General features: G+C 38.7%; 3 protein-coding genes across 7 annotated transcripts in view; all 3 read right to left on the minus strand.

Moving 5' to 3' along the window:
- Positions 1-8,719, minus strand: part of llgl2 (LLGL scribble cell polarity complex component 2) — a 22,154-nt gene extending 13,435 nt beyond the window's left edge. For both annotated transcript variants that reach the window (XM_017483813.3, XM_017483812.3), the window contains exons 1-4: positions 8,461-8,719; positions 861-992; positions 670-767; positions 31-112 (exon numbers count right to left, since the gene is read on the minus strand). In XM_017483813.3, coding sequence (XP_017339302.1) covers positions 31-112; positions 670-767; positions 861-935 — 255 coding nt within the window. In that variant the 5' untranslated portion in view covers positions 936-992; positions 8,461-8,719. The remainder of the gene's footprint in view (positions 1-30; positions 113-669; positions 768-860; positions 993-8,460) is intronic.
- Positions 8,720-10,786: 2,067 nt separating this feature from the next.
- Positions 10,787-14,962, minus strand: galk1 (galactokinase 1). Of its 2 annotated transcripts, XM_017483645.3 has the most exons (9): positions 14,871-14,962; positions 14,585-14,783; positions 14,102-14,291; positions 13,695-13,814; positions 13,369-13,504; positions 13,069-13,250; positions 12,811-12,961; positions 12,309-12,471; positions 10,787-12,229 (listed from the first exon to the last, which is right to left on the minus strand). In XM_017483645.3, exons 2-9 carry the CDS (start codon positions 14,750-14,752, stop codon positions 12,158-12,160), a joined length of 1,182 nt encoding a protein of 393 aa, XP_017339134.1. In that variant the 5' UTR covers positions 14,753-14,783; positions 14,871-14,962; the 3' UTR covers positions 10,787-12,157. The 2 variants fall into 2 exon arrangements, with proteins under 2 accessions (XP_017339134.1, XP_017339133.2); XM_017483644.3 differs by having other exon boundaries at positions 12,811-12,904; positions 14,585-14,933.
- A 561-nt stretch (positions 14,963-15,523) lies between these two features.
- On the minus strand, positions 15,524-21,435 carry twnk (twinkle mtDNA helicase). 3 transcript variants are annotated; one of them, XM_017483641.3, is made up of 6 exons: positions 21,311-21,435; positions 19,661-21,051; positions 19,328-19,568; positions 19,040-19,147; positions 18,752-18,893; positions 15,524-16,661 (listed from the first exon to the last, which is right to left on the minus strand). In XM_017483641.3, exons 2-6 carry the CDS (start codon positions 21,024-21,026, stop codon positions 16,308-16,310), a joined length of 2,211 nt encoding a protein of 736 aa, XP_017339130.1. In that variant the 5' UTR covers positions 21,027-21,051; positions 21,311-21,435; the 3' UTR covers positions 15,524-16,307. The 3 variants fall into 3 exon arrangements, with proteins under 3 accessions (XP_017339130.1, XP_017339131.1, XP_047015271.1); XM_017483642.3 differs by having other exon boundaries at positions 21,289-21,393; XM_047159315.2 differs by having other exon boundaries at positions 19,661-21,397.
- Between the last annotated feature and the right edge of the window lie 215 nt (positions 21,436-21,650).

Genomic DNA, 21,650 nt, shown 5'->3' on the forward strand with positions numbered 1-21,650 from the left:
AAATACATGTCCAAAAATTTGCAGACATACCTGGTGTGGGAGAAAGTGCACCTGTGTAACTGCAGCATTCTCATCATGCAGCCCCATAAACTCAACTGCTGGGGCTCCATAGCTGAGAGACAGTTAAGTACAATAAATCGTTATGCAAAGTACCACCATGTCAGAATCTTGAAAAATAATGCAAAAACAAGGATTCAGCAAGCTTTGAAAACAGGCTGAAGAGAGTTGTCACCAACAACATTACTGTTTACAAAATAAAAATGTGAGATTACCAATTAGGTACCTTGCTGTTTATAGAATAAAGTAAAAACACACAAACAAGGGATACTAAATGGGAAATAATTACAATTTTGCAAATGTATAAACCTGGCTGTGTGTGTGTATATACTTACACACACACACACACACACACACACACACACACACACACACACACACACACACGCGCACCCCTCTACAGAACACCGCAATCATGGGTGTGTCATGAGATGAGAAAACAGAAATGGCTCACACAAAAACACAAAATTGTAATATAACCCTCTATTAAACGCACTTCTCAGGGTTCCTCAGAAAGTGGAAACTTGACACAGCAGAGCACAACATCCCAACATTTTCTTCTCTGATCCAACCCCAAAATACTTTCCTATTCCCACTTAGGGTTAAGGATACAGTTTGATGGCTCCAGATCTAGTGCCAATGGCCAGGAGTCCCAGGCTGGGACTGAAGCCCAGTGCGCTTGGTTGGTGGGGAAAGCCATGCTCTACAGTCTACAAAGAGAGCAGAGTAAGAGAGAGATGGACATTTTTAAAACACTATTCACAGCAACAAAGTACCCCATCTGATGTGCCAGTCTTAATCACCTTATTGAACTGGTAGAGCTCCTGCTTGAGTTTGTCCCTCTGAGAGTCGTGCCCATGTCGCCGGAACCTCTTCATCCTCCCGGGACGAGCAAGGGACTCACTCTGCCCTCTCTCTCTGTTCCTCTCTGCTGCCTGTACACGCCAGAAAAGAGAGACAGCGGAACAACATGAGACAATTAGAAGGAAGTAAAATGAGAAGTCAAGTGAAGTCACAAATTTTCCATAACAGGGGGGGAAAAAAAACCTCAGGTGAATACCGAACAAACTAAAGACCTTTATTAGCACTTGCCAGCAGAAAAAAGATAAAACTAATTAAGTACACAACAAAAGCAAAGGAACAAAAATTAATGGTACTAAGGGGGACAAGAATTCCAGAGGAGGGACCATAGGCTGTTGACTGAAACCTTCCCTCCTCCCTTTCTGTCTCTCACTCTCGGCCCCCACTCCCAACGGACTGCCCGGTCTCACAGAAGAACAGGGGGGTTGGAGGTCATTTCAGTCTCAACTGAAGCACCTATTGTTCTCCTGAGGCATGAAGTACCGCCTCCAGTACAAACAGCAGCTGATGAAAACACCTGTTGCACTGAATCCATTGGAAAAGGAGCCTGTTTCTAAAGAAAGCAGGGAGTAGGTCCATCTGCTTTTCGTTTGATACCACCATTCAGAGACCTCTCAACAAATGTTACTTGTACTAGACGGCATAACATTGACTGTTTATACAGAGTACCTTTTTAATCTGTAGCAGACCGAGAAAAGCCACCCCAAAAAACAGCCAGCCTAAAAACACAACAAAAAACACCCACTTCATAACATACGATTAAAATACATAATTCTAAAATAAGATAAAATTATAACCCTGCCTACAAAGCCAAAGTGTAACTGCAAGTGCATAGTGTACTTTCATAAACTAAGCAACAACACAAACAGCAATCCAAACCAAATGGCTGAACAAAAAGGTTATTTCTGCAAGGTGAGAAGTGTCAGATGGTTACACTGTTGGGATGAAGGAAGGATTATCCCCACCTCTTCCAGTGCATCAGCTGCTCAGCTCAGCCCAGACACATGTTTTTATAGTTATTTGCATTATTAGCTAAACACATTTAGTCATCCTCAGGCATGTGGCTGCTCCTGGCTCATGCACTACATCGTCATTCAGCAGTGCAGACCGAGTCAGAGGGGGTGAAGGGCCTTGAAGGAGCCAGCCAGGCAGAAAGGGCCTTCGTGAACATCAGCTTAGTAAAGATGGGAGGTCTTCTACTTAAGAATAAGCTCAGCGTCTGAAGCTAATTTTATAAAGCATGGAGTAAAAGACCTGAAGCAGAAAAAATGAAAAAAAGAAAAAAGAAAAAACTTGGGATGAAAAAGCATATTGCTTAAGACTTACCATGTTACAGAGACCAACAATACTTTCATCATAAAGGGCTCCCAAACATGTACACTAAGTGTACACTAAGTATAAATGTGTTTAGCAATACTGCAGTAGGCACTCATGTAGGAGGAAAGGAGTGAGCAAAGCTAAATTAGTGGTAGCAACCTCTCCCATGCAGGGAGAACTAATTACTCTGTATGTTACTCGATATTTGAATAAACTCGGTTTTGTTCCACATACTGAGGTACCAACATTACTAACAAGAAAAATCAAGCAGGCAGGAAAAAAAACCCTGGAATTTTACCAGAAAAAAAACCCTAGCATGCGTCAGTGAAGAGGTTTGTTCCATGCTCACAGTATTAAACTGAAATCTACTGATTAAACAAATATTTATCTGCAGTATGCAGAAATGTTTGGATATGAAACCAACCAGCTGAATGTACAATCTCACAAAGCAAATACAGTTTGTTGGTTCTTTTTTTGAAGAGAACACAGGGCTAAAATGTTTGTTTAGTTGTTTTCTCCAGATGCGTGCCAAGCAACGGTAAGAAGCTATAGCGGTAGGTGTCAGAAGGCGTTCGTCAAATTATAAAAAGTCTTTTTTAAAAGTATAAAAGCTATAAAAGTAATCCACAATTTCCTTAACCAAAGAGACCACAGTCTTGCCTTCTTGTTTTCGATCGGCTCACTGAACTGAAGCTGGACAATTCACAGGTCAAAGTTCACCTAGATAACGTTGGTATGAAGCAAAAGTAAGAGCTTTCCTGTCCCGGATTTGTCTGCTGGCGAGACAATCAAACAAATCTTTATTTTTTTTAGTTGGAATTGTTCCAAAAATCACTTTCCAAACAATATTTTAACATTTCAAACAGCATAAAATATCACGAATGGGAATAAACCTGTGAAATAATTATTACTATGCAATAATAAGGGTTTATCCAGAGCTTGGAGCAAGATCGCACGGAGAACATCTTAATGTTGTTACAAGGATTTTTTTAAAACCAAAAACACAACAGAAAGCCAAAAGAACCACCTAAAAAGACCTTTTAAACCAGTTTTAAATGCATCACAGCCATGTGGAGATCCCAACTGTATAGCTTTGTGCTAAAACAAAAGACCCATTCATTTAACTAAGATCAAAGAACAACAACCTAAATCACTACTCCTGATCGTTATTATTAGTTGTACTGTTTCCATTACAATCCAAGGCTGCTGAAACAGCCCTGCTAACCTCTCATACATTCTGACATTTAGAGCCTAATAAAGTGTGAGACGAGATACCTGGCCATGCCAGCTTCAATGGCTGTTTCCATGGCGAGACATGTGTAAAGAACTGTATAGAAGGTTTTTAAATTCTACTTTTTCCCTAAAAACGCTAAAATTGCGTTACGGTTGACTTTGTTAAAAATTTCTTCCAGCATGCTGACCGAATAAAAAAGGTTTCTCGCAGGGTGAAGACCAGTACAGTCTAATGAACTGTGAGTGACTAGAGGAAGCGTTTTGGTGTTAACAGAGATATTAGTTCACAGAGCTTACTAAGCATCGATTGTCCCCAATAACACTGACATCACTGCATTCTTGGCATGCTACTGCACTGAAACACTATAAGGAAAGGAACTGCGAATTATGCACAGTAACGTGATCTAAAGTAAGGACGATACCAAATCTGTCCTAACATGAACAGCAGTTTCTACCAAAACCTCATACTCTAGTTCTGCCAGATCCACACAAAGCTACAAATTTACATATTTCTCACCTGATACTATCATCTATGTTCATATTAGCTTTGCTGATCAGGATTCAAGATTTGTTGCTCATGTTCACATTCATTTTTGTAAAAATCACCCATATTTTTGTCATCAGCATGAACAGACCTCTTCCGTGAACGGACCTGTGTGTGCATGTTTTTTAAATGAATAATCTGCAAGATCTTAACAACAAAAAAAAAGAAAACATTTGCAAGGCCTCCTACAGCAGTGATAAAATGAACAATCATGCAGCACAAACTAGGATTATAAATTAAAATCATTCTCCATCCAGTCTCCACTACTTTTCCAGCTTTAGATATGAAATCGTGTACAGAGGTTACAATGAAGGACAGACCAACCAACACAAAGAACTTCCTGATATGTCTAGAGCCACACAGATTATTGAGGCTTTGCAAAAGGGAAAAAAAGGGGGAAAAAAAGAAAGTCTGATTTGCAGATAGGCTTAAGATCACATTGGCTAAAACACTTGAGTGAATTACAGATGATGTCATTTATGATTTAACGTTTTATGCACACCTTTTCAGGTAAATATGGTGTTAAGAATGATTTCAGGTTTAACAGTAAAGCTGTTCATTATTATTCACTCTCCTTGAGAAACAGTGAGAAGAACTGCAGTCTTGGACATTTGAAATGGAATGTGCTCGCAGTGTCATGACTGAGAACGAACAGCCTTTAGTCTTAAACACTTGCTCAAATAAAAGATTTCCAATTTTCTAACAAGGAGCCATTTACCTATTGTTGATCATTGCTTCAAAACACAAGCAAGCAAGACATCATGTTGTCCGTTAAGGGTGCACAAAGCCATGGGGGACTAAACGCTGGACAGTTAGATTTATTATAGCACCAGAGGCTCAATGAACTAACAGAATATACACTGCTTACACAACGACATGGGGAGTGGATGTGGGACTGTGGAAGCAGGCGACTTCCTCCTTTTCTCACAGGGCAGCATGAGACGCTATTCTTAGTGAAGACTCCCTTCAAACTCTCAGCGATCAGGTCAGAAGAACACACTACTGTGGACGCGCAAAGGCCTCGTTTATCCCTTCTTCCTCTCTCTACATCCGCCTCTCAGATAAACAAAAATACGAACAACCACTGGGTGTGGTCAGAGACGTACAGTCCCCAGGCTCATCTCTTTCCTGTCTTTTCTGAGACGTGAGATTAAATGCACGAGGCTGCATAAATCATAAACTTGGTATAGAAATATCACAAAGTGTTTACAAAAACACAGACCCTTACTAAATATGTCTTCCTACGTGCAAGAGTCCCAGCACCGAACATAAGTAAATAAATGTACTGGCTGTAATTAAAATTTTCTGGCATTGTATATTTTTAGCCAAACATTTAATTTTAACTTTTTTGGAGACTACTTATATACTATGATTAGATAATTGTCTCACCTGTTTCACATAACCTTCTTATTTCAACTTCTCACATCACTATAAGTCCTAAATTGCCTGTCCCAACTTTTCTGGAACATGTTGCATGCATCAATTTCAACATCTTTATATGTTTTTTGTTTGTAGAGCTAATAGGACTTGATGTTCCAATCCCTTTATGGCAATTTGACACTCTTGATGTTAGCACAAGTATTGCGGTGATGACAAGGAGGGTACATACGTCATCAGGTGGGTACCCTCCTTCTTTGATGTGTCGTTGATAGGCCCACGATATCTCCAGAGGGTTAAACTGTGACACCTGGTGTCCCAGGTACACCCCCCTCAGTTACGTACCCTCCAATTTTCATCTTGCAGACCAGTTGTTGTCTTTCCTTTTAATCCAAATCCAACTGCTGCTTTTTTGCTGCACTTGAAAAGAACTTGATAAGGACTTGATTGCTGCATCCCACTTCTACAGGGAAAATCTTGATCATTCAGTCGTTTTGGGTAGCTTCAGTTGCCATTTCAGAGTACTTGGTCATTTTCCTCTCATAAGCTTCTTCAACACCATCTTCCCATGGTACTAATAATTCCACCACATATGCCAGCTTGGCAGTTGTGGACCACAGGATCATGTCTGACCAGAGTTGTAATTACAATGTCAGGGGAAAAGGCAAGCTTTTTATCCAAATCCACCTTCATTTTCCAATCTCGAGCAATCTGTAAAATGCTTGCAACCTTTAAATACAAGTCAAAGTACACTTACAAAATCACTCCTCTTTGCTTTTATTAGCATTTTCCATACTGTCCCAACTTTTTCAGAATTGGGGTTGTACTAGGACAGTTGTTATAACTGAGCCTTAAAGTCCCGTGAAGTGCCTTGAAATGTGTAGCATTATTCCATGATTGAATGCAATTTCCATTGAAACAGGAAGTCAGGGCAGGACATCTTGAGTGACCCCGCCCCCTTTTTAAATAGCCAATAGCATTTAGCTTACCTCACAGCCAGGAAAGCTACAACAGTTGGGGGCAGGACAGCATTTGATTGGACAGAAATCTGATGAAAGTGCGGAAACATGACATCTAAATAGTTGATCCATATTGGTGGTAGAGAGAGACTGCACATTTTGAATGCGTACATTTTCTAAATGGGACTAGTTTCGGAGCGCACTAACTTATAACCATAAGGCTAACATATTCATACTAAAAGCCACAAAACTTTCATTTTGATTTTATGGGGACTTTAAGATGTTTTTCTTCGCTCAGAAGAAACACACAGTAGGTAGTAGTGATGTGTCGTTCATGAATGATTCGTTTTGAACAAATCGTTACTATGACTCGGGAACAACAAGCTGTTGAACACACATGCAAACACCGAGAGAGAGAGAGATTATATAAAGATTCATTCATTTTTCTGAACAAGATTCAAAGGTCCAAGTCAGTATAATGATCAAAACATCCCATCACTAATAGGTAGATTAGGATACCCCTGCACACAGGACAAATTAAACAGTAAGGAGCTAAATATGGAGTCAACTGCAATTCGGTCAAAGTTTGAATTGAGTATTACAGCTAAAGAAAGAACACACACTGTCCTCACTGTTTATATGCATTCAAGTGGGCTAACTGTCTACCTTAAACTAGCTGTGTTTATATCACCATTCAGCCACTTGATCTGTGAACTGTGAGTGCATGCACACATGCACACAAGCTCTAAAGGATCTGCTAAACACGACTGATAGCACATGCTTGACAAAAGTGCCTAATACTTTAATAGCTGTGTGTGGAATTGTTTCTACACAAGGTTTTATAATAAGTTACAGAATAACTGGTTTATACTTTACAGTAGGCTTGGCATGAAGGATAGATTTTATTACAAACGTTTATAAACATCCCTTTGTTTACTGAACTGATTGGGAGATAACACAGGAACATAGAACTAAGGTCAGCACTATCTATGCCTGAATTTTATATATATATATATATATATATATATATATATATATATATATATATATATATATATATATATATATATATAGTTTAACAATGTGTTTACCTTATCATCCTCATCCTGTACTCGATTGAGTAATATAAAAGGCATTTAATCTGATCAGGAGGCCTACACCCTAACACGGATGATCAACATTCTCTGGTTTGCATAACGAACCAGCCATAAGAAAACGAAGGGCTACCACAGGGCAGAAAGTAATACGAGCAGCTTTAAGGCGGATGTGATCGTCATCTTTTCTGAAACCTGACAGACCGGTGTAACAGAAACACAGCACTCTACACCGCCCACAACCAACCAACCACACACACACACACACACACACACACACACAGACACACACACACACACACACACAGTCCAGAGCTTGTAACCCACACTGCAGGAGATTCACCTGACGACAGGGACACACCTCGTTTACACAGAACTGTTGCTCAACACAACGATGTGAAAGCGCCATCAGACTAACAGCATTGTTTTCTCCTACATACACATGAGGAATGTAATCATTTAGTACCACCACTGCAATCTGTGACTACTCACTGGTGAACTAGCTGATGTCAAATAAGTCACAAAATGAATCAAGACTATTATTATTGCTAAGAAAACTTTCCTAGCACACACAAGTCTGTGCAACTTAAAGGTTAGATTCTTTATTTAAAAAAACATCCAGACCGTACAGCCAACAAGCTCGTATTTTTAGTTCAGAATCAGGATTAGATGTTTTAAAGGAGGTTTTCACTTTCACTTAACTGTAATAAGCTAGATATATCCGCTAAATGAACTAGCTCTATTCAGCGTTCCAAAAAGTTAGCGATAATAGCTAGCTAAACGGCTACGAGTCTGAATGGGCTGGATCACCAGGGAACACAGAACATGACAATTTCTACCAATAATAATTCGATGTAAAGTTCTGTTTTATGAAACAATACATTAAACAGCAGCGCCAACCACCTCGTCCTGTTAGCTTCCACCACTGCAGCGGTAGGAGGCACCTGTAGCTCTTTGGGCTAAGTTAGCTAACAGGAGGCTAAACTAGGCAACACGACGGGCCCCATCCACAACTCACCTGATTCCTGTCCCAGCGATGTCCACTGTTTACGGATGTCGAGCCTGTTTCCCAAGGCTTCTTTTCTTCGGAAAACCACCACCAAACAAAATGTGTCTTAAAGATGAGTTAATAGTTATCTAAAGCTATAATTCTTGATGGTTCCCCTAATGTTAAAAGACAATTGTACAATGTTTCTCCAGCTTTCACTAAACTACCGCTACCCCGGCCACAGCCAATGCCAACCAGCTAACTGCCTCCAGCTCTGGCTCCGCCCTGTGTATCTACTTCCGGGAAAGTTCAACCTCTCCGGCCAATACTGCATACTACCATACTAAACATACTAAACAGTATGGCATCCGTGGAACTGATATACCAGCGGTGGCGTACTACTTAGGTCGTTAGTCCAGTAGTATGCTGTTTGGGTCTTAACCGGTGTTTGTCCAGCAGGGGGAGGGAAAAGGCAAGTAAATGTAAAACAATGCGCTTCAAAGAATATAAAAATTATGTCAAATTAAAAGACAAAACATGACAAAGAAGGGGTTCTCAAACTTTTTGCAGTCTGGGAGTCCTTTATTTATTACAAGTTTATTCTTTATTCCTTTAAATTTAAAACAAACTCCAGGGGCTTTCTCAGAACAAATTTAATTTGTAAACATAATATGAGCAACTATTCAAATACTGAATTCTTCTGCTTCTTCTTATTATTGTTATTATTATTATAAAACACGTTTTTCGTTCTGCACTTTCTCCAGACAGAACTCATTGGGCCCAGTTTATTATTTTTTAGACCTACATACTTAGTTATCAAGGTTTGGCTTAAACCCATCCAAGTATCCAAGCTAATTAATATAAGATCTCAATCATAAATATAATTGTGTTCATTAGTGTATATTTGTCATTGGGTTGTAATTTTCACCACTGTAACAAAACAAAAATCACAGTCCCTTTTCTATGCTTCATGGGCCCCTGGAGACCCTGGACCCCACTTTGAGAACCACTGACAAAGTGGATTAGTAATGAGTTTGGGAATTTTTAACAAAACTGGGACAAATGCTGTTCACATTAAAAAAAATTTTTATATCTTAATCCAATGTGACTTGTATGGGTTATTACTGGAAAGTTAAATAGTTTAAAATGAAATGAAAAAAAAAATTGGAAAAGTAAAAAAAAAAAGAAACACCCATAAAGAAATCTTATGACTCTAAAAAAATAAATACAAGGGCACATACTTGCTTAATGCACCCAATATTTGTTTGTAAAGTTGACCATTAGGATCACTGTGATTTGTTTTATACCGAAATGGTCCCAGGTAAAGAAACTGAGAATCCCTGCTTCATACTGATACATTAATCTAAAATATATTTACCATTTTCTAAAATGCCCTTAGTGTCATAAAAACCTTTAGTCAGATATCAACATTTGACAGCTCAAAATCCAACCTGTGATAACATGTAGGCTTACAGGTAAACCATTATCTGCGGGTGCTAGACTGGCTAGCCAGATTGTTAGAGAATTTACAGTATGAAAGCTCTGTATTAAACTTAAGATGTCATGTTGAGTTTCAGCAACAATTGCCTGCTCTGTTAAATATAACTACGTGCTGCTATAGCCTATAGGTAATCTTTGCTAGATAACTATCCAAGTACCTAGAAACATGTATGAATTAACATGTGCAAGTTATCTAGCCCGTTAAGGATACCTTTCTTTAATGTTCATAATCGAGTTCGTGCTCACTTCAGCATAGGTCTTTTGGTTAGCTAACATAAGAAAAGATAGAAAATGTAACATTTTCAGATTAGTTGTGTCAATTGTAGACATATGAAAAGTAATTTTTAAAGCAACATGACTTATTTACTCGTAGTCAAGTAATTTTTTTGTTGACTACTTTTACTCAGTACTTTTATTAAAGTATATTTTGTCTTCTTTCCACCATTGCTGTTATGTAACAAAGTGCATACTTCATAGTGTATGTGTCAAGGCAGTAAACAATATATTGCATTTTACTGTGGGTGCTGAACCCCTACTGATTTGGTTAGAATTTTTCTTATTATTAAAATTATCTGATTCTCCACTAAAATGGTACAGGGAGCAAAGTCAGAGAAAGACCAAATTTGGAGACAAGTTCCAAATGTAGAGTAGGGTAGAGTAAGGTAGGCCATGCAGAAAATGGATGGCACAATGAATTCTGACATTTTATTGTGTTATATATTTAATGTAAAATGGATTTACTTTTTTTTACCATTAATCCACACAAAATAAAAACTAATGTCAAAGCAAAAACAGGTTAGAATATATATATGTATTTTTTTTTAAAGAAGTATGAAATCCTTTGGGTAAGGCAAGCCAAATTGAAGAATAAGATTTTTATTGGTCTTGAAAGAATATATGGATGTTGAAACAAAATAATTATCATAAAAAACGATGAGTTGCAGCCTAACACATGTTGGCTTCAATGCATCATTCAGTCAGTTTGAGCTGGGCATTTCTGAATCAATTTGCTAAAACCCCTGTTTTATACATGACCCCTCCTCTATACATAGTCACAGCTAAGCTATAATGTGTCTATTTTTAAATAATGTAATTAATCTATAGATTAAGTTGCATAAGGGAGAAAATCAAAGGATTGCAATTCCTGAACATCTGCTGTTCAGGAATTACAATCCTTTGATAACAAGATGTTATCTTGAGCCATACAAGGGTTAACCTGCAGTCATGCATCTTTATCTTTCTGTGGAATATCTGCTTCAGCTTTCATAGAATAGACTGGGTGAAGTGGAACCAGTGAGCTGAGCACAAATATTAAATAATTTATTTGTACAATAGCTTAAAAGATTCTTCCTATAGCCCAATCCTCAGTCAACCAGTTCACATTTTGCTTTGTGTTTCTGCCTCCACCTGTGGTCAAAGCCTATATTTTGAATTATATAATGCACTGAAAAGGTGATGTTCATTTGCCAGAGACTTGATTATATTTTTTTAGTTAATTTACTGCATCATACCTACAACAATTGTCAGTTTAGGTGATAATACAATGATTTAGCCCACAATATTAAAAGTGATATTAATAATATGATTACTGCAGTGGTTCTCAAACACAAAAGCAACTAAATAAAATAAAATAAAATAAAAACATTATATACCTCCTAATGGTCACAGCACAATATAGTTGTATATATATATATATATATATATATATATATATATATATATATATATATATATATATATATATATATATATATATATATAATATATATTGTAATATATGTATAATCCAACTATTGATGCTGGGCCAGTATATTTCTGTGGAAATAGTACACATGTAGGAGAGCCAGGCTAGAGGAAAAAAAACAACAGAGGCAAAAAGAAAGGAAAGAGGTGTCAGTGAGAAGGCAAGAATTAATAGCATTCTAATAGCAAGCAAGGAGTGAGATTCTCCATGTGGTGTTTTTTGACTTAGAGACTATTTCTGTTTTATTTATATGTTTTAAATAATCTCCACTGCAGTATGCTAGAACAGGTCTGGGGTACAGCATATAAAGATATTCTAAACAATTATGTGCTTCCAACTTTGTGGCGGCAACAGTTTACATTAATCATTTACAGTTACATTAATCAGAATTTTCCATTTTGAATATTTGCCATAGATTTAGATAGAATTAATTCATAACCACGTGTGCTTAACTGTTGAAATGCCATTTGACTTCATTATTGATTATACACTGAGGACCCGAGCTCCGTCTGATGGGGTAGTTATGTAAAAAGTTGGGCATCCATTATATCTCTCCTGTTGAGGAAAAGAAAAACAGGATGTCACTTAAAAACAAAAGTGTTGTACTGTAAATGCAATCTAAAGTGCCATATACCTTTATATGCTTCATAGTTCTCTCAGCAGCATCAGACCGCAGCAGTGAAACTGTACATCCACCAAACCCTCCACCTGTCATCCGACTCCCAAAGACTCCATCAACCTCCATTGCTGCAGCTACCAGCACATCCAGCTCTGGACAGCTCACCTCATATTGGTCTCTGGCATGAGACATAATTATTTTAATTCAAACAATGCTGTTAAGTAGAAGACTGGACAGTTTAGCCAGTACTTCAAATACATTTTGTTCAACATTTACAAACTGTGAATAAAAAAACCAAACAACAACAAAAAAAAAACATTAAACTTTTTTCCCCACCAAATAGAAATGTGGCTGGTTATAATTATGGTAGAAAATATATATTTTTTTATTGATTAAACTATTAAATATCAGAGGACAAGTGTCTATATTGCTTAAAAAAGAATGGTCATATTTCTAATTTGAATTCATTTACTCTGTTTTGGAGTTTTCTGAATGTAACGGTAATGCTATACATTACCTGAGGGAATTGTGGCTCTCCACCATTAGCTTTCCAAACTCTTGATAAGCTCCTCGTTTCAGAGCCTCAGCTGCCTTTGCCGTACGCTCAATCTCTTCAATCACATGACATACTCGTCTATACGTTACACTGTCTAAACGGTCTTTGGCATCTACAAATGGGTGGATAACTTATCTGAAACTGCAGTCCTACACAGTCAAGTGAAAACAGGCTTGTAGAGAAAATATATGCTTCTTTGAAATTCTCAATAATTCTTACCCAAAAGATCGTGTAGCGTGGCATCTCTCAGACTGCGCTTGCCCATAATGGCTGCTGCCTCTTCACATTGTTTTCGTCTGCTGGGATACTCACTTCCTGTAAGTGCATGCTTCACATTGGAATTTGTGATAAGGATGACCAGATCAGGATCATACAGGGGAACAGCGGTGGCCTCCAATGATCTGAGATGGATCACAAATGATACAAAAAGCCACAGGGATCAAACAGCTACCACATATACTTAATAATGCCTATTTTGCGGTTTTGACTGACAGAAAGAATAGCATCTGGACACTCTACCTGCAGTCAATAAGCAATGCATGGCCCTCTTTGCCTAGCACTGAAATAAACTGGTCCATAATACCACAGGGCATTCCTGCATGAGTATGCTCTGCCTTCTGGCATGCTAGTGCCTTCGCTATATTATCCCCATCATCTGTTGGAGAAGACAACTGTTTTAGCATTAATCGATCTTCAAGCCACTAAGCTCTCATCTGCATTACATTTAACCATAAGCCCTCAAACTTAGCTGGTGTCACTAAATGAATCTTTAAGCTAATGAACGGTGTGTGTGGTCATCCAGAAAACCACTCATTTCAAATCAATCACATGTAATTTCTTCTTACCGGGACACAGCTGCTGGAGGAAGGTGTACACCGCCACTTCAAGTGAAGCTGAGCTGGACAGTCCACCCCCCAGTGGCACACTACTGGCTATTACAGCTTTAAATGCAGGCAGGGGCTGAGCTGTGCACACACCGAATCATTTTATATACTTCATTTTATAGTTTTGCAATCCGTTTCTTCGGATAGAGGGCTTGACTTTCTGTCAGGAAATGCATGCTTGCATGTTTAGACTTAGTCACAAACGCTTAAAAATATGAAATTATGTAGAAACTTAATGCAAGTGTTGAAGATGAGATGGTAACTCACCTACAGCAAAATCAGTCAATTATGCCTCAATAATTCATTGTTGTATGTATGTTGTATTTGATCTCAAGTTTATCAAATCTCTGAAGAAACTGTAAGAATACCTCTGTAGTGTTGCACCACGCCTTTAACATAGTTGGCCCAGATGGGTTGTCCTCCTGTCAGTGGTGCACTGTCTGTTGGTAGATTAAAGTCCACTCTCCTTGGCTCATCTGCAGATTCTGCAATGGTTACAACAGAACAGCTCTGGCCAGACGTGCTGCTGCCCACCATGACCGTCACCAGATGCAAAGCCTGTTATCATTTTGAAAAAACATTTAAGATTAGATGGGCGTTCCTGACATTATTATAGCTAACAAGAAAGTGATAAAGTTTAATTTTATAAATTTATGAATTATACTTAATATACAAGTGTATGAAGAACACGTATTGGCGGTTGTTACATGCATGCTGTCGTAAGGTTTTATTAATGTTACTTAAATACTGGTATGCAACTACTTTTGATTGGCCTCTGTACTTTTCTGGTTTACGTCGTACACCTTATCTAGCATTGTAGTAAAATAACATTGCTGACAGTTTGAAATCACCATTGGCAAAACAAATCCTTCATTATAGTCGGTGTGCTCTCCGATTAAGTTGACGCGTCCCGGAGCGCAGACCACCACACCAGGATCCTCGCCGAAGTTATCGCGATAAGCACGGCGCGCATCCACCACTAAAGCCCTGACATCCTCCACTGCATTCCTTCCCGTCATGATGTGGTCACTTAACCGGTCCAAAAACGAACTTGTGAACAATTTAGAGAAAGCCAAGGGTTACTATTAACATAGGTTTAAACACAAAAACACATCTACAGCACGTAAAAACTCTCACAGTATCCTTTGAACGAGGATTCGATCACGCGCACCGAATTGCGTTAGTAAGGAGTCATTACTTCCGGAATCTCAATGATTGGTGTAGAAAAATCACGTGACGTTCCATAATCAACAAACAAAAAAGTCGAGTTCCCGTTTACGTTCTAGGTTCGGACCAGTAGGTAAGAGTGGTTTCACTTCATCTGAATTAAAAACAGCGACAAGATCGGAAGGAAATTCATTATTTTAAAATAAATAAATAAATAAAAAATAATAATAATAAAAAAAAGCGATAGTGAAAAAATTATTTCGGAAGAAACTGGAACCTATGTAAGCTTTGCTTAATAGATAATGATTGTTTTAAGGAACTTCTGTACTTTTCCTTTCATTTTGCTTAATACTTAAATTGCGTTGCACGTGGGATTTTTTTTTCATTTTGGTTTAGTTTAAAAGATGTAGGAGAAGTTGAACAAATATGCCACAGAAGAGAGAATGATAATCCAACTATTAGACCTGAACTTTAGCATTGTGTATTCACATTTTCTTGCCAGACTCAAAGACAAATGCTCACCTAGTTTCAAGCTCCAAATGAATTACTCTTTATGTGGCTTTAACATAATTGAGCTGGTTTTAAATGGACACTGACTCAAAAGAAAAACATACACACAAAAATACTTCTAATTAGTTTATTACTTTTTTATATAGTAAATAAACTATATATAACATATCAAAACTTCACTTATTACAGTTCATATAAAACCATCGTGCTTCAATTTTACTTGCAGCTATAACTGGATGCATTTAACAAAAAAAAGGTGAATTAGTGAATGTTTTGATTTAATGTTAAGTATTGTGGCTGATACAGGTCTGAAATTTGGATAGGTATCGGATCGGATTTTCAACCTGAATCACTGACAATTTTTATATTGTACTTTTCTGGACACAGCTTATATTAATGCATGTCAACATCACATCTGTGTCTTGCAAAGTCTCATGTAGGATGTCAGTATCAACTCCGGCATCAGTCAATACTCATATCTCCGATACTGAGATCATAATGGACTTGAATGCTTATCCTTAACAGCGAAGGTTCATTTATGCTGAGGATACTGCAAGAGGAATGCAAAAAAGTCATGGCCTCTGTCCTTAGGCACATACTCCTCAGTGATCAGGGTTACATACTGTTTTTAAAACCTGGTGTGCTTTAATATTTCAACATCAAATCAGCAACAGCCTTCTGCTTCCAGTTCCTGATGAACATCAATCTATTAATGGCAGATTATTATCTGATTCAATAGATCCAAATTCCTTTCTAAATTTCCATTTTGAGCCATTACAATTCACTGTTTACTAATTTAATAGCAAAAAATGTGAGCATTTACCAGATGTCCTGTAGTAACACCTGACATTTTTGTCTGAGCTCAGTTGTGTTGCAACCATCACTTTTTCTGAACATTCAACCATCATCTTTAGTATTGCTTCTTCCTTCTCCATTCATTTCATTCTTTCTGGTTGATGGGTCCTTCAGTGTCTTTGGGGTTTTAGGTTCTTTTGCAGACTTTGAGACTTTCTCATTTTTCTCCTTGACTTCAGTCTCTGAATTCTCAGTCTTCTCCCCTTTGACCTTGCGCAGTTTTTGCTTGCTCTTCACTGGGGCTGAGAAAGTAAGTGAAGACTTGTTGAACTCCAGAGGGAAAATCCCCACATCCCCATCGAAGCGGTTCTTGGCCACCTGCAGAGATCTGCGTCCGGGACAGGTAACAAGCTTTTTCTCCTGAAGGATCAGTACATTGTCGGCCTCCTGACTGGCCTGTGTATAGAAAAAGTAAAACACAATTATGTATTGACAAGTATCACGTCTGTGATACTTGATTGATGTACAAATGTTTTACATATGTACATACAGTCAGTGATACATCTACCTTGTGTATCAGGAATAACTTTAGGTTACTTTTGTAGGTATATGTTTAGTACCCGCAGTCCATCTGTTGCTATGGACAATTTATCTGTGCTGTGTCAATGTCACTGCTGTGCTGAGAATTATCCATCCCCTTAACAATGTCTGTTCAGCAGAGGTCTTATGAGGTCCCTTTCTATTGATGAGGTTTAAAGGGTCTGACAAATTGTGCATAGCAACGGATGGGCTAACATCATTAATTATATCCCCGCAAGATATACCACCTACAGTGCCGTCCACTAATATTGGCACCCTTGGTAAATATGAGCAAAGGTGGTTGTGGAAAATGGTCTTTATTGTTTAACCTTTTGATCTTTTCTTGAAAAAATTTTTTAAAAAAAAATCACAAAAATACTCTGCTCTCATGGATATCAAACAATTGCAAACACAACGCAGGTTTATCCAAAAATATCTTTGTTAAATATGTGTACCACAATTATTGGCACCCCTATGAGAAAAATATATTTGAAGTATATTCCCATTGATATTTTTAAAAAAAATCTAGTACACCTGGGTGATTAGGAACAGGAAATTGTTCAACCATGACTTCCGGTTTCATAGGAGTATAAATATATGAGGTAACACATAGGCAAAATTCCCTTAGTCCTTAATAACATTGGGTAAGACCAAGGAATATAGCTGTGATGTGCACCAAAAGGTTGTTGAGCTTCACAAAAGGGGAAATGGCTATAAGAAAATAGCACAAGCATTGAAAATGCACATTTTCACCATCAAGGCAATAATTAAGAAGTCCCAGTCAACAGAGAGGTTATGAATCCACCTGGAATTGGACGTGTGTCTATATTGTCTCAATACACTGTGAAGAGGATGGTTCAAGTGGCTAAAAATCTCCAAGGATCACCGCTGGAGAACTGCAGAATTCAGTTGCATCTTGGGGTCAGAAAGTCTCCAAAACTACAATCCAAAGTCACCTACATCACCACAAGTTGTTCAGAAGGGTTTCAAGAAAAAAGCCTCAACTCTCATCCTAAAACAAACTCAAGCATCTTCAGTTTGCCAGACACTACTGGAACTTCAAATGGGATTGGGTTCTATGGTCAGATGAAACCAAAATAGAGCTTTTTTTTTTTTTTTAGCAATAAACACCAGAGGTGGTTTTGGCACACACCGAGAGGTAGCCATATGGAAAATTACCTCATGCCCACAGTTAAATATGGTGGTGGCTCTTTAATGTTTTGAGCTGTTTTTCTGCCAGAGGACATGGACATTTTGTTAGGATACATAAATATCAACAGATATTAAATGAAAACCTGACTGCCTCTGCCAGAAAGCTTAAAATGGGCCATGGCTGGATCTTCCAGCAGGGCAATGATCGAAAACATACATCAAAATCTACACAAAAATGGTTTACTGACCACAAAATCATGGCCATCCCAGTCCCCTGACTTGAAACCCATAGAAAACCTGTGGGGTGAACTGAAGAGGAGAGTCCACCAGCATTTGAAGGATCTGGAGAGATTCTGTATGGAGGAATGGTCTCCGATCCCTTACCATGTATTCTCCAACCTCATTGGGCATTATAGGAGAAGACTCAGAGCTGTTATCATGGCAATGGGAGGTAAAACAAAATATTGACTAAAAAGGTGCCAATAATTGTTGCACACCTAAATTTAACAAAGATTTTTTTTTAAATAAACCTGTGTTTTGTTTGCAATTGTTTAATATCCATGAGAGCTGAGTATTTTTGTGATTTTTTTTAAAACAAAAGATCAAAAAGTGAAACAATAAAGACAATTTTTCACAGTCTTCTTTGCTCATATTTACCAAGGGTGCCAATATTGGTGGAGGACACTGTATATTGTAGTTGTAGCTGATATAATAATTGTGGATGTAATATCTGCCAAAAAATTCATTAAACATAGAAATATGGTATAGCACTAATACTAATGCCCTGTAGTATAAGGGAATACTGATGTACTAACCTTAGCTGTGCCAAAAATGGATGCTGTCTGAAGTTCTTTGTCATCTTCTTCTTTTCTAGGATGGATGATCAGGCTCACATGACAGCTACTGTTTGTTGCAAATTTTCTAAAAGTTCCAATAATGCTGTCCTGTACTGCAAACCTGGTAAAGGAACAAATTACACCACTATCACAATCTGTCTTAAAGCACAGGTCAAGGCTTTAATAATGCCAACCAAAATGAAAAACAATTTATAATGCATTTTATCAAACAGAATACATGCTTAGAGATTCACTGATTTGTCTCACTTGTCCACAGACAGGTTCTCCTGCCCCATCATAAACTGCAGGTTGTCGATGATCACGTGACTGATGTCATAGAGGTAAACAGCATGCTGCATGGTGTCAAGCACGGTCCTATAGTCAGAATTAGATTAGAAGTGAAATGTCGGAATTCAGGTCAAAATCACATCACATTTCTAATCTAGTGCAGCTCTATTTTAGACATCGCATGTAATGCTCTAGTGACCATGCCAGTTGTTTAATGTTCTAGAAAACTTTTTTTGATCCTTTGAATTGCATAAAATATTGACTTACTTAACATTCTGTTGTCCATGGAAGGTCATAAAGTAGAGTGGAAGCTCCTCGAACTTGTCAGCCCAGTAGTCGTACTGCTCCAAGTTTTCCTCCAGTCTCTGCATAGCGAACTGGGTCAGGATGATTTTGGCCAAACGTACGTTCTTGATCTCAAAGCTGCCCCACAGTGTGTTCACTCCCTGCATACACAGGTCAAGAGCATACTCACTGATGAAGGTGGTCTTCCCACTGCCAGTGGGACCTGCAAATATATATATATATTTTAAAAATCATGTTAATTATACAGCATATTGTTGTATATCAATTACAATTGTAAATAATTTGATACCGTACCTGTGAATACTGTTAGCTCCCCCTTCCGATGGCCTTTTAGGATTCGATTGAGCTCAGGAAAGCGGGCCCACTTTATTCCTGCCACCTGCTCTACGTTGGTTAGCTCTCCAAACACGTCATCCCTGAGCTGCTTAAAGGACACTATAGATTTGTGGGCAGCAGGGATGGAGGCCTTTACAATACGCGCAAGGTTCCTGCCTTGCACCAGCGCCTCATTAGGACATGGCTGAAATTCCCCCGGGCGCACAAGAGAACAGCGCTTCAATCCTAGTTTCTTTGAGAAGATTTTTGAAGCCTCCCAAGCACGCATGTCCCCACCCAGCCACAGTGTGACCTTCCTGAACTGCTCTAGGTAAGGAAGAAGTACCGGGGGCAGACAACTGACCCCCCGTGGCAAGGCCAAAGCAGGCAGGCCAGTGGCCTGACTCACCGCCATACTGTCAATCTCACTTCCCGTGAGTACCATCTCCGTTTCCTTCCGTCCTACTAGTGGAAGGCCAAAAAGGTTGTAGTAATTGGATAATTTGGGAATACTAGCTTCCGTATACACCACTTGGCCATCATCTTTGGTGGCAGCAGACAGCAGTTTTATGCCTCGGAGGCTAAAGTCTCGTCCATTAAACCAGGGAAACACAAGACTTTTAGTTGGCTTAAAAAATCTCACCTCAAACCTCTTCAGAGTTGTGGTGTTGAGCTTAGTGATCTGGAACATTGTTTTGATGAGCTGCAATTCCTCTTCGTGTAGATCTGAGAACATCATGGCACTGCTCCAAATCCTGTGCACCTCTTTCAGTTCCATCTCCCTCTGCCCCTGTTCCTCCACAGTCTCGGAGTAGCTCAACAAAACATCTGGGCTGATTGAGGTATGTCCCTCTTTCTGCATCACCTCCAGACAGTCCTGCAGGTCTTCCCAGCTTCCTTCTACTAGAGTCTCTTTACAGAGAAACTGCCCCGTCATTTTGTCAATGAACATTGTATAGCTGTCTTTCCCAGCTTTTTCCGGGACTTGTGATTTTGGCTCGACAAAAATACTGCTAGCATGTAAGCAGCTATAACCATCGTGAAAGGAAATTCCCTTGGAGCGCAGATACTGCTTGATGTCTGTCACTGTGATGGGGTGGACAGGAACGTCTATCGAAGACTTTGCATCTCTTTTTAATGTTCTGCAGGGATTAATAGAAAAGATCGCTGTAGGTTTGGATTCTCCATAGAGGTGACACCAAGAAGATCTCCAGCCAGGATACTGCAGCAGAGAGCTGTGCACCTGAATACAGTTCATGTATCTTAGGACCTGACGATGAAGTCCATAAGGCAGCCCTTGTAAGAAGAGGCAGGCTGACCTCCTCAGGAAATCCCTCGTCCACATTTACTGCTACTTCACGATAGCAGATCTGCAATAGAAATAATGGAGGAAGTGCTTTTTAGCATGATAAACAACACAAAGATAATTCAGCGCTGATAAACATCTAGCGGTAACTGTTGCTGTTCCGCCATTTAGCTGGCTAATAAATCTCTACACGTTTACTGAAAGTCGCAGATTATATATATTAAAAAAACATCAGAAAAGACAACACATTCATATTAAACAGCATTAAACCGCTTCAGGCGAACTTCAGACTTCTAAATACCGGAATGACTGGAAACACTAACATATTGCACTGCATGGCGCGCGCCAAACACTCTGCAGACACGCGTGCCAGAACCTTATACGTTTCCCAACGACTTTAACACAACCCAATCTCCAGTGTTCGGATTGGCTAGTGGGCCATGCTTCCTACGGTTCATTGGGGGAATTAATTCTGAAAATGAAATACCAGCCAATCCTAGCGCAGAAGGCGGGATTTTGTTGGAATACGGGTGGACAAAAAGTGACGCCTCCGTACGACCTTGTTGTTCACATTCCAAAATAAGTCCGTGTGAAACACGGCGCCTAGCGTTAGGATTCCTTTTATGAAACTTTAAATCACTATCGTTGTATTTAATGGGAATA

Source organism: Ictalurus punctatus, chromosome 13, assembly GCF_001660625.3.
Source record: "Ictalurus punctatus breed USDA103 chromosome 13, Coco_2.0, whole genome shotgun sequence".
NCBI lineage: Eukaryota > Metazoa > Chordata > Actinopteri > Siluriformes > Ictaluridae > Ictalurus > Ictalurus punctatus.

What these genes read in the sequence shown, in the direction of transcription:
- galk1 (XM_017483645.3), bottom strand. Translation starts at nt 14,752, where the DNA reads ATGACGGGAAGGAATGCAGTGGAGGATGTCAGGGCTTTAGTGGTGGAT. An exon ending in AAGGATTTGTTTTGCCAATG is followed by an intron (nt 14,292 to 14,584) that starts GTGATTTCAAAC and finishes AAATGATAACAG; the next exon opens with GCTTTGCATCTGGTGACGGT. An exon ending in GAACTATGAAGCATATAAAG is followed by an intron (nt 12,230 to 12,308) that starts GTATATGGCACT and finishes TTTCCTCAACAG; the next exon opens with GAGAGATATAATGGATGCCC.
- twnk (XM_017483641.3), bottom strand. Translation starts at nt 21,026, where the DNA reads ATGTGGACGAGGGATTTCCTGAGGAGGTCAGCCTGCCTCTTCTTACAA. An exon ending in CATGGACAACAGAATGTTAA is followed by an intron (nt 19,148 to 19,327) that starts GTAAGTCAATAT and finishes TTCTGACTATAG; the next exon opens with GACCGTGCTTGACACCATGC. An exon ending in CCATTTTTGGCACAGCTAAG is followed by an intron (nt 16,662 to 18,751) that starts GTTAGTACATCA and finishes TTCTATACACAG; the next exon opens with GCCAGTCAGGAGGCCGACAA.